Below are 13,056 nucleotides of genomic sequence, written 5' to 3' on the forward strand. Positions count from 1 at the left end.
GGAAGAGCATGTAGGGTCTAACTCAACAACTATTTATCAAGCATCTACTATGTGCCAGGAATTCCAGGAGGCACTAGGATATGATGATAAATGGCTTTAGGTGATAGAAATCTGATGATAGGTATAGAAAGAAGGAATAAGAGTTAAATAATAGGCTGGGGGGGGGGGGAGGGAAGGACTGTAGCTTCAAATATCTTTGGAAACTGATGACCTCAGGCTAAAAAAAAGAACTCAGGGGCATCACCCAAATCAGGACTGTTCTGGTAGACTGGAGAGTGAAAAACACTGATGTATCTTATTGCACCAGTTTCTTCATCCTGATTAGTGACCTCATTCCCTGACACCAAAAGGCATGGGAGAAAACATGCTAGTGAAAGGAAACACCTACCCCCCCCCTCCATGGCTATACAGTCTTTTTTGTGGTAGTCCTAATAAGACTCAGTTGGTGAAAGGGCTTATGACTAGTAAATGACCCAGAAACCCACAATTTCCATCTTTATTCTCATTCTTGATAAACATGATCTTCAAAAATCGTGCTCTATAAATAACAACATATCTTCTGACTTCCAACCTCAGCTACTGTTGGAGAAGGTAACTGAGAGGATCTGACTGCTAATTGGCCCTCGAGCGGAACCCTGGCTATTTGAGGATCCTCACCCCCTCCCCTGTTTTTGGAATATGTACTCCGCCCACCATTCCCAAAGTGGGAGCCATTCCAAGGACATAGCCTTGAATGAGTAAGGTGTTGTTGAGATCATCTGGACAGTATATGTGACTGTACCCAGTTAAGGCCTCTCTATATGAACTTTTAAGATTCTGGCAGGCAGGTGAGGAAGATCTACTTGCCTTATGACCGCCCAGGACAAGCCTTGTATGTAAATTTCCTTGCTTATTAAAACTGCTACCCTATCAACCTGGAGTGGTCTGCCTCTTTCTTCACTCTCCCTGCCTTCTGTGTACAGTGGCCGGTTTCAGATCACCTTTTCTTTGAAATTGTATTCCTTCTTTCTACTTTGTTGTGTTGTCTTTCTAGTATTGACTTCTGGGGTGGGCCAGTCCTTCCATTGCTATTTATCACTTTGCACCTCTATCTTTTCTGTTTTTGCTTGAAACGTTTTAGTCACCGGAAAACTTTATAATTGTTCGAAGTTCTTTCTTCAGGAAGCAATCACGTAAAACATTTGGTTCTCAGACTCAAATGAGTCGGTATTAATGCTTCCTCAGCCAACCAGCTGCAAAACCATCACTATTCTTTGACAGAGGAGCACAGAAAACCATCTTATTTTCTGGTGCGTATGGGAGAGGGATCTAAAAATCTCAACTACTGAGGTGATATAGGATAGGCTAAAACCTCTCTTTTTTAGCAACAAAGCCAGAAAAATGGAGATGAAGAGTAGGTACTTAGCTTGACTTGTAAAACTACTCATTGAAGTAATTTACATCCTATCACTTTGCCTAATTATGGCGAAGCATTAGGGATTATTCACATCATTAAATACGTCAAGTTAAATGATTTGATTGCAACACCAACCTCTTGTTCATAATCTTTCATTCTTCATGCTTTGTTGCTTATATTGTTGGGTTACCTGCTCTCAGGTTTTAATACAAGATGAAGGAAGAATACTAGCCTAGGAACTGGATGACAGCATACTTTGCACAGTTAGAAGGAGAAGCAATGGCAGTGAATATGACAAATAGCTTCCCTTTCTATTGAACCAGCTCATAAAATCTTGGGGAAGGATGGTGGCAGCTGAGTTGTCTCCCAAGGCATCACACAGAGAGCTTTTTAACAGTCTCTTTGGATACCTAGTTACAATCTAGTTTCTGATCCTCACTGTATTGGAACCCATGATTTTGTTACATAACATATTCCTAAAAATGTGTATAAATGTTGAGTATGGAAGTTGAATAAATTCACGTCAAAATGGGTAGTACTGTTTCTAGAGAATGCAGAATTTCACATCAACATTAGAGACATTCTTTGATAACATGGAGCAGTTCAGATGTGCAATGAACTCTAGACTATTTCCACCCATGTCTCAAGTGTGTCATATTTATCAGACCCAAGTTTCTAATCAGCACTTTCAATTTTATGTTTTCCATTTACTTTCACAGAAGAATAAAATGTAATAAAATATTCCAATATTGCACAAACAGTGATGTGCACACAAAGATGCTAACACCATTAGCTGGCAGTAAGTTTTGCCATGTTATTGATCTAAATGCTTATTAGAGAATTATAAAAATCTAAATTTGGCAATCCAAGAGGGAGCTTAGAGATATTGAATATAAAAAAGTGTAGCTTTTATCAAAGCCAAGTGTGCTTAAGAGACCACCTATAAATAAGAGAAAAGACAACAATACCAAAATTATAATTTTTTGTTCGCCTTTTATCCCACATTACCCTCTTTCTCCCAAATAAGTGACAAGGAGAGTAAAGGGACCACTGCAGAATGGCTACTATGTGCCAGGCATTGTGATAAGTGATTTGCACAAAGACTGTCTTAATGGCCACAGCCAATAGTGTATTTTATGTCAGAAAAAAGACCCACGACCCAGAAGCTATTAACTCCAACAAGAGTCCTCGTTTGCTGGACTGATGAATGAAATTGAAAAAGAACCCCGAATCATTAGAAAAGGACACAATAAAACCGTATTTAAATAGATCATTAATAGTGTGGCTTATATATGTCTGTGTGGGACAAAGAATATATTTCATGAAAAATCACCAGATTTCTGATATTTTTTAAAGAAATGTGTCTGATACTAATTTTACTGTGTAAGTATCAAATTAAGGATCTGTGCTTTGAAGGTAGATTTCTGTGCCAGTGACTCAAAATTAATCACATATTAATGACATAAGACAATCATGATATACTAATGGCTCTCTATTCTCCGCACAGATTTCCTAAGCCTAGTGGTAATAATACATTTATAAGAAAACAGATAACTGTTTCGATTTTACATTCTTCCTTTCTCTTCTAACCTCTCGGCAGAGAAAAAGTCAAGGATCCTTCTCTCTCCTTATGGCCTGAACTTATAAGATCTATAAAGACTGCAGAACAATAAATGGGGTCGCTGGCATCCCAAGCTTCCGGTTCCCAACCATTTATAGATGTTCCTTGGTAACATCACTGTTTTGAAAGCATAGTGAAGTATAAGTGCCCAAATTGAAAAAAAAAAAAAAAAATACTTGATAGTCCCATGCCCGGGAGATATGGAGGAAAGATATTTCTGGAAGGTCAACAGTCAGTGACTGAATTTCTACATGCGGGCATTTCTTGAGGGAGAGTGACTGGCTATCTAGAGATGGTTCCAGACTTCTGTGGAACCTCAGATTTGTATTCCACATACAAGGAATTAGGACTAATCCCTCTCTAAAGTCATTTTCGGTTTGTTTTGTGTGACCAGCTCCAACATTTAGACACCCTCCTGAATCTACAGAAAAGTTGAAGAACTATTTAAAAGTCAGGACATATCTTCTTACTTGAAAACTGTAAGTCTTAAATCATAACCACTTCTAGAAGTTATGCTGGACTAGCAAATAAGTAAGGCCTAATATAAGTGCATTTCAGTAAAATCACTCATAAAGTACATTTCTGATCAATCTTTTCAGGCTTCTGACATGCCAAATTAGAGGTAAGTATTCCCATTAAGTCTTTATCCTTTTGGCAAGGAAGGATGTGGATCAATATACTTGGTGATGGTGAATAAAGTCCTCAGTTTTTCACTTCTTCATGCCTTAATAATATTTTCTTCAAGGAAAGCCCAAACCAGCAGGGCCACAACAATATCAGCCATGAGAGTAGGTCTTAAGGTCAATACTCATGCCATCATACTCAGCACGAAGATATCATTAACAGGCTGAAACTGCAGGTCTCAAAGTCCCAAAGTAGGCAGGTTTTAGGAGGTGGAATCAGCGACCTCTGGGTGGAATAGGTGGAGGAGAATGGAAGGTCTCCCTGGTTGCAGGCCTGAAACGAAAGACAAAGGTCAGTATTTTAAAATGAGTTTGATCAACTAGTTCTCAGGCATCCATGGTTTGTGGCAAACTTGGTAAATTATGCAAAGAACACGTTCTTAGTTAATGAAGCCATATGGACCTCAGGAGGACCTCAGCATCCACAGTGCTGGCTGTGGATCACAACCTTAGCTGCACATTAGAATCACCAGTGGACCTTTAAAAAATACCAATTCCCAGGCTCTCTCCTAGACCCATTCCATCATAATCTCTAGAGGATAAGGCTCAAGCATCACAACTTTTTAATAGTGTCCCTCCCCCAATGAGTTATATGAACCATGTCTTTCATTTTCTGATGCTTTGACCCCCGGAGACTTGCTGATCCTGGAGGGAATGCCCCTCCCAAGGTAAACTAGTTCCTAGAGATAGCAACTTACTGAAGAGCAGACCTTTCCTATGCAAACTAACCGATCCCACCCTATACCCTTATACTACTTTCTTCACGGTTTCTCACATGTGGGCCACTACCCATCTGCCCTAATCACTTCAGGACCAGGTACCAGACAACTAAGGACAGACAGCTAGGGACTTTTGCCCCAGAGCCCACTGAAATTATTCAAACTAGCCAATCCTGGGGCGCCTGGGTGGCACAGTCGGTTAAGTGGCCGACTTCAGCCAGGTCACGATCTCGCGGTCCGTGAGTTCGAGCCCCACGTCAGGCTCTGGGCTGATGGCTCAGAACCTGGAGCCTGTTTCCGATTCTGTGTCTCCCTCTCTCTCTGCCCCTACCCCGTTCATGCTCTGTCTCTCTCTGTCCCAAAAATAAAAATAAACGTTGAAAAAAAAAAATTTTTAAAAAACAAACTAGCCAATCCTAAATCTGCCTACCCTAGTTGTACCCTCCTGCAGAAATCACAGTAAAAGTTCTTGCCCACTTCACTGCCCACTCCACTGTTCCCCCCACTCCACTGCCTTTCTCCTGACTAAACCTGGTGCTTCCCAGTGAGCCCCCAGAGCCACCAGGGCATAATGTGCCCCCTCCTCTTGGGATCTAGGAGTACACCAAACTATCTTCTCAAGAGCAGTTGTCTCCTGATCTGTTGACCTTGCCGTATCTAAATAATAAAGCCTATATTTTAAGACACCAGTGATTCAAATATGCAGCCAGGCAGGAGACATATTGTAGTAGGTGGTCCCTTGAGAAAGGAGTGAAGAATTTCTGAAGTCTGCTTCTCACAACTATGCCCTCATGGGATCGCTAAGTGTGTTATCCCAACTCCACATTTGCTTTCCTAGAAGCCCCCCTCCATGTTATTCTGGATGGTTTTTAAACAGTCCTAAATGCCATTCCAGATAGACCTGGGTGAGTCTATTTACAGAGAGGTTCAACAACGGTGGATGGTATTTCCACATGTGTGCTGTAAAACCAATATTTAATTCTCTTGGAAGCAAGTCAATAAGTCAAGAAAGAGGGCTTTGTCAGGTGCCATAATTGAACTGTGCTATCCTGGAGTCGCGCAAAGATTGAATGAATCAATGATTAAATATTTACTAAATGTCTCTTGAACGCAAGTTTTGCATAGGTCAAGGAAATAACAAAAGAGTAGAGAAAAAGAGGGGCCATCTCAGGAACAAGATAGAGAAGCAGGAGTAGAAAAGAACAACCACAGACATCCTCAGAGGGTCCTGCTATGGCCCCTGGGAATAGATGGTTTTGTGTGGTTGTCTCTTTATCCAGAAAAAAACAAATGGACAGTCTCCTTCCACCTCCCCAACCTGACCTATGAACCATGGGCTTATAGGAGGAGGCTGAAGGCCAGTCAGCCTTACTTATTAGCTGAGTACATTTAGGCTTCCCGGCTGCCTCGCTGCCTCCCTGCCTTCCTTCCTATCCATCTCCCTCCATCTCAAATAACATTTATCTACTATGTGTCTACTCCTGGGTATGACATATAACAACAAGTAAAATGGGAATGGATTCAGCCCTCACAGTGCTGAGAATGTAATGGATAAGACAGACAACAGGAAAAATCAGTAAACTGCACTGTTTGGACAGGGGAAGTTCAGAACCTGTGGGAACACATAGCAAAGGCAATTATGCACACATCTGAAGGACAAGTTCAACTTCTCTGAATGTGTTTCTCACCTACCAAACAGAAGTACCTACAAACACCTACATTGGAGTGTTGTGTGTTGCTTGGAAATGACAATTGGTAAGTGGGTAGCACTGTTTCTGGCCTTTACTCTAGAAGTAAAGAAGTACTCAAGAAGTACAACTAATAATTTTAGCTTTATTATGAATAAAGATTTTTCCCATGTATGCCCCATGAGCCTTACAATTTACCATCCACTACAAAGATAGTCATGATTCCCTCTTGGACCCTCTTCCTCTCTCTGCTGCCCCATTCTGCATTTGGGGTGGGTCTGCAAGCAAACAATTTCTGTAGTTCATTCTGATGAATAATCCCAACCAAGGATTGGAAGTCCCATATCAGGGAAATGGATTTGTGATTATAGACATATCAGAATCATGAAGGTAAAGAGTATTAAATCAGACTCAAGGTGTGGTCTGTGGGGAGACAGCCTCTCTAGGACACTGAGAAGCTGGAGTTGGGAGACATGAGTGCCCAGAAATACCTAAGAACTGGCTGCTTTCTCCTCCCTGCTGAAGGTAAGGTCTTGCTGCTGATGAGTTTTGTTCAAGAAACCAGCAACCTTGGGGCGCCTGGGTGGCGCAGTCGGTTAAGCGTCCGACTTCAGCCAGGTCATGATCTCGCGGTCCGTGAGTTCGAGCCCCGCGTCGGGCTCTGGGCTGATGGCTCAGAGCCTGGAGCCTGCTTCCAATTCTGTGTCTCCCTCTCTCTCTGCCCCTCCCCCGTTCATGCTCTGTCTCTCTCTGTCTCAAAAATGAATAAAACATTAAAAAAAAAAAAAAAAAAGAAACCAGCAACCTTGGGGTGCCTGGGTGGCTCAGTCGGTAAAGCATCAGACTTCAGCTCAGGTCATGATCTCATGGTTCATGAGTTCTCGCCCCACATTGGGCTCTGTGCTGACAGCTCAGAGCCTGGAGCCTGCTTCAGAATCTGTCTCCCTCTCTCTCTGCCCCTCCCCAACTCGTGCTCTGACTCTCTCTCTCTCTCTGTCAAAAATAAATAAAAACATTAAAAAAAAAAAAAAAAGAAACCAGCAACCTTGATGTTGATTAATGTTCTTTTAAAGTAGGACTATGGAGTCCCTTCATGGCTCAGTTGTTTAAACATACAACTCTTGATTTCAACTCAGGTCATGATCTCACGGTTATGAGATTGAGCCCTGCGTTGGCTCTGCTGACAATGTGGAGCCTGCTTGGGATTCTCTCTCTCCCTCTCTGCCCCTCCCTCACTAGCACATGCTCGCTCTCTCTCTCAAAAATAAAAAATAAATATTAAAATAAGTAGATTTGTTATTATGCTTTTGTATGATCACAACATTGTTGAAAATATTTTTAAACTTCCCTATTAGTAAATAGCCTTGGTCCCAAGTACCCTTACTCCCTGACCACTCCAGCCCCTCCCAGGGACTTCACAGACCTCTTTACAAGTCTGCATGTACAGGATCAACTTCTGGCACCGCAGAAGGCCTCTAGAAGTATGTTCTGATTACACAGGACTTGGCTATGCCTTAAAGGGGAGTGCACAGATTGCTAGTGATTGACAAATCATTTGTAAATGGCAAAATATGTTTAAAAACAAAGCAGCAAAGGCTCAGTAAGATTTGGGGTGTTTTTTGTTGTTGTTGTTTGTTTTGTTTTGTTGTTGTCAATTGGCAGGACCTTACTTGTGAGGAATGTGACATTGTCAGCTGCCCACTCTATAAGACTAATGCCCTGCAAGGAAAATGCCATACAAAGATATAATGCATCTTCTCCTGTTCTTGTCATCATTTCCTTTCCCTGACTTTGAAATACATTGGGAACTTAAAGGTGGGAGAGTGAGACTTCTTTCCACTAATCTATGAGCTACCTGCACTGTGGAAGATGACTGATGGCTAACTGTTTAAGAGATGGGTAGTCTAACACAAGCAGTACCAATCTCTCCATCCATCCATTAACTCACTTACGTGATAAATATTTATTAAGTTCTTACTCTGTTACGGCTATTATACTAAGCACTGGAGACAGTAGAAAAAAACCTTTTAAACAAAAATGGTCTCTATTCTTTTGGGGCTTAAATTCCACTTGAGGAAACAGATATGTAAAGAGGGGCCATAACATGGAATGAATTATAATAGAGATATTTGGGGAGCTACAAGAAGTTTCATCATAGGAACATAGGAACATCAGGGAAGGCTTCATAGAAGAGGTGATGATAACTAGACCGAATCCTAAAGGATGTATAGGAATTTTCTAAGAGATTGGAAGGGAGGAGGGAGACAGGCATTCCAGGCAACAGGAGCAGATTGAGCAAAGACAGAGTTCCAAATGGCACAACCCACTGGGAATCCTTAAGGGGTGGTGCATCAGTGAATACAGGAGAGGGTGGGACTTGAGGCTAGACAGGGCCACAGCGTGCTAAAAAAACACAGCATTCAGTGGGAAGGCTTTTACACCAGGAAGTGACATCATCAGCAATTTCTGATCTAAAGTGCAATGTGGCGGCAGCGTGGAGGAGGGAGGTGAGTGTGGGTCTACAAGGATGAATGTAGGCCCTGGCAGACGGAGAGGGGGTGGATCCGAGAGCTGAAAGGGCAGCAGAATGGACAGAGTCTGGAGACACACTCTGTGGGAGCTGTCAGGGAGGGAGGGTTGGAGGATGACGCCTGGGTTTGGTGCTCTGGGAAGTGAGAGAACGGTGCCCTTATCTCAGGCTGGGAACTCACCAGAGGAAGGCAGTTTGGGACAGAGAATGGCAGATGGGATGAATTCAGTTCTGCACAGGCTGTTTGAGACATCCGTGGGGCATCTGGGTCGAGGGCCCCCAGCAGAGAGTAGGAAACAGAAGCCCCAGGTGGAAGTGGAGACTCGGGAGTCCTCTCTGCCAGCTCAAGCTCTGAGGACGGCATGTGGAGTGAGTAGAGGAAGCGACCAGGACTGGGAGGGGGTGACAGGCATTGTAGCCCTAGTGCTGTTTGGGAGGGGGGCTCAGGAGACATGGGCAAAGAACGGTTGCTGATTCCCAGATCTGGAAGTGGAGAGGAGACCCTCAAGGTTGGCCTCCCCTCCTGTCCGTCAGTGGGTGGAGCACGGAAGCCATTCAGGAGACAGACAGGCCTGCTTTATTATTTGCTCAAACATCTCCTCGTTTTATTATGCAAATTGCATACATACTTACAAAACAATCACTTATTTGCAAATCTTTCTTCACACCAAAAAGGCACCCAAATGCCATGCTCTATCAATCACAGATTTCCTTGCAAATACCATTTCTTTAGCAAAAAGTGTTTTCCTCCTGTTTGCTCCCATTTTTATCACAACATGCTTCCAGACTCCCCCCAGAATTCATTTGCCATCTCTGTTGACACATTTAAATGCAGCCCAATTTCTATCCTTTAATTTCTGGAACCCATTTCCCTGGCTGTTCTCTTTTTCTCTCCCATTAACAAAATCCCACAGAGTCTTGCAGCTATAGTTTTCAAGCTTGACAACCCTTTCATCTTGATGCAATTAGTTAACTGCCCCCAAACTCCTCAATCTTCAGGATTAGCAGGCCTTAGGTCTTGGATCTCCTCCTACTGATACCTCAACTTTCTTGCACAGGTGTCACAAAATGACTAAGACCCTGGAGGCCTCGAGTCAGGCACAACCAGGGTTGCCACACAGGGTAAGTCTCAATCCAGTCCAAGCCCCAGTGCTTGGAATAATGGGATAATCCTAAATATCTAACTCTTAGAGTTGTGGATGGAGTTAAGTGAGATCCTGCATTCACTGTGTTTAACATACTATCCAGTATATAGTAAGCGCTCAGTATGGTTTAGCATTTATTACCATAATCGTTCTCTGTAAACACCCCTCCCCAGTCACCAACTATATGCTTTTGAAGCAACAGAACATTATGCCAATTCAGGCAACTGGACTCGATTATCGTTACAGGTCCCCCCAGGATTGGTATCCTACTATGTGACCTCTGGTCTATACCAAGGAAACACGCCAGTGAATGTGACACCGTTTGCGATCACAGGAGGTCTGTGTAACAAGTGTCAGTATGTGAATGTTACTGGGAGCACACGCAAGAGTGGTAAGCAGCGAAGGGAGAAATGGAAAGACGCCTAGCTCAGAGACAGCTTCTCTTTCCAGAAAATCAGAAGAAAGGCCTCCTTGTTGCACTTTCTCAACAAATCGCACTGATGAGATTCATTTGAGTTAAAAGTTTCAATATGAAACAACAAAAAAACCAACCCTGGTTGAAAAAAAAGCTACCTTTTAATCATTTTTCCCCCACATTATACTTTAGACATCAAAGAATTAAACGCCTAAAACAAGCCTAGGCTTTCATTCCCCAGGCCCCTTTCTGCATGAGCAAACAAGTGAGCTTTGACTACTTTTTCTGTCCATGAGACCTTGAAAAAGTTCCTACCAGAGGCCTGAGTACCATTATAAACAAAGACAGACATCAGAGCCCAGCAAACACTCTAAACTCCTTTGCCTGATGCCCATCTCCAAATCTCCATCTGCTCAATCTTGTCCTGAATAAGAAAAATCACTCATTCTGTTGAGCTCTTACTACGGACCAAAACTCCACTCTTACAACTCTGTGAGGACATTCTACTCTTATCCCCATTTTACAGATGAAGAAATTGAGTTACGTGAAAGTGAAATAATTCATCCAAGTTCACTGCTCCCAGAGAGTGTGGCGCTAGAGCCATGTCTCCCACCTTTATTTTCATCCCCCAGTCTTTCTTATCTCCTGGCCCCCAAAAGGCACTGTCCCCACAAAACAGCCAAGGGAATTACTATTAGGGAGCTGAATTCTAACCAAACATGACAATTACTAAAAAAGTTGATGTTTACCAATGTACTTCATTGATGAAATACTGCAATTGCTACTTAAAGTATTTGCCCTCGAATAGAGCATCAGTTAGCAAAGAGTCCACATTAAAACACATCAAAACTAGGCATTTCAGTTAGCTCTGCACGCATTCTTAGGTCATCTTCGGTGCCCCCAAATCCTACTGTCCTCCCACAGGAACTCAGAGAATGAGAGACACATTTCTTGTCAGCATCAACCTTACCTCTGTGAGGCAGCTCTTGGAGGTACCCTGGGGGGCCTCTCAAGGGGCACAGTGGGTGTTCCGTCCACTTGTGGGGGGCATGGGCTGCGGCTTCTGGTAACCTCGGGGACTTCATTATCCTACAGGAAAAAAGATGATAAAGAAAGGTGAACGTTTCTTTAAGCAACCACCATAGTTGGACCCGGTGAGCCCAAAGTCTCCCAGGCTTTGCTGAAGGTTATTCACAAACGGAATGAATCCAGTGGGGCGCCTGCATGGCTCAGGGTAGGACTCCTGATTCCAGCTCAGTCATGGCCTCGCGACTGTGAGACTGAGCCCCATGTCGGGCTCTGCTCACCATGTGGAGCCTGCTTGGGATTCTCGCTCTTCTCTCTCTGCCCCTCCCCACACCAAAATAAATAAACTTAAAAAAAAAAAGAAAAAGAATGAAACCAACAACACCAGGGCAGCTTTCTATCGATTCCTAGAGTCACTGAGGAGACAACGGGGCCCAAATTCTCATTAATGGTCCTTGTTACTCAGAGCGTCCTCTGTGGACCATCAAATTAGCATCACTTGAGAGCTTGTGAGACCTGCTGGATCTCAAGCTCCTCCTCAGACCCACTTGATCAGAACCTGCATGTTAACAAGATCCGAGGTAATTATTAATATTTTTTTTTAAGTAGGCTTTACGCGCAGCATGGAGCCCAACATGGGGCTTGAGCTTAGGACCATGAGATCAAGATCTGAGCTGAAACCAAGAGTCAGACACTTAACTGACTGAGCCACCCAGGTGCCTGGGATCTTAAGGTTCTTATGCATCTTAAAGTTTGAGAAGCATGCTCTATTTAACCAGGTAGAGCCGGAGAAATTTTGTTTTTAAACCAAAGTCCCTTTTTGGGAGAAGAGCCTTGAGTGGCCCTCAGTCATGGGGTAATGAATATAAGCTGTGCACTGGAGGGCTGGCCCACCTCAAGGGCCCTATCTCAGGGTCTCCCGGGTTGGCAGTGACCCATGTGACACCTCCTGCTCATCCCAGCCACTGGACTGGGGTAGACACCCTGACCAAAATTGGGCTTCAGTCTAAGGCAGCAGCTCATCCCCTCCTGAGAGGCCTTTTGGCTCTCAAGGGACTATTTGCCACTATACGTGCACAGGCGCAGAACAGGTCAGGGTACAGTGAGACAAGAAAGCAGGTCCACACAGGGGAAAAGAGATGAGAGCATATGGCCCTGGGGAAACATGGAGCACTGGCCTTGGCTCCGGCATTTCTCACTGCTCCTGATCCCGGCCCCAAGATGGGATTTTTACCCCTGGATTCCCTGGTATTCATCCACCTCCTTCTCACACATGCCCTTTATGGCTTAACTAGTCAGAGCGAATTTCTATTTCTCTCTCCCTCCTTTTCTCCCTCCTTCCCTCCCTTCCTTCCTCTTTTTATTGAGGAGAAATTCATATAAAATAAAGTTAGCCATCTTAAAGTGAACGATTTGGGGCGCCTGGGTGATTCAGTCAGTTAAGCGTCTGACTTGGTTTCGGCTCAGGTCATGATCTCACGGTTTCGTGGGTTCGAGTCCCGTGTTAGGCTCTATGCTGAGGGTGTGGAGCCTGCTTGGGATTCTCTCTCTTCTTCCTCTCTCTCTGCTCCTCCCATGCTCACGCTGTCTCTGTCTCTCTCCGAAGAAGTAAATAAACTTAAAAAAAATTTTTTTAAGTGAACAATTCAGTGGCATTTAGTTCATGCACACTGTTGCACAACTACCGCCTCCAGCTAGTCCCAAAACATTTCCATCACCCCAAAAGGAAACACCGTACTCCCCATTTCCCTCTCCTCCCAGCCCCTGGTATCCACCAATCTGTGTTCTGTCTCTCTGATTCTACCTATTCCGGATATTTCACATAAATGGAAT

The 13,056-nt window shown here is 43.6% G+C and overlaps 1 protein-coding gene across 2 annotated transcripts in view; it reads right to left on the bottom strand.

The window, feature by feature from the left end:
• Positions 1 to 2,068: 2,068 nt before the first annotated feature.
• The window catches only part of PIK3AP1 (phosphoinositide-3-kinase adaptor protein 1), a 118,675-nt gene continuing 107,687 nt past the window's right edge, over positions 2,069 to 13,056 (bottom strand). For both annotated transcript variants that reach the window (XM_045438391.1, XM_045438392.1), the window contains 2 exons: positions 11,168 to 11,286; positions 2,069 to 3,974 (listed from right to left, as the gene is read on the bottom strand). In XM_045438391.1, the coding sequence (XP_045294347.1) occupies positions 3,917 to 3,974; positions 11,168 to 11,286 (177 nt within the window). In that variant the 3' untranslated portion in view covers positions 2,069 to 3,916. The remainder of the gene's footprint in view (positions 3,975 to 11,167; positions 11,287 to 13,056) is intronic.

Source organism: Leopardus geoffroyi, chromosome D2 (genome assembly GCF_018350155.1).
Source record: "Leopardus geoffroyi isolate Oge1 chromosome D2, O.geoffroyi_Oge1_pat1.0, whole genome shotgun sequence".
NCBI lineage: Eukaryota > Metazoa > Chordata > Mammalia > Carnivora > Felidae > Leopardus > Leopardus geoffroyi.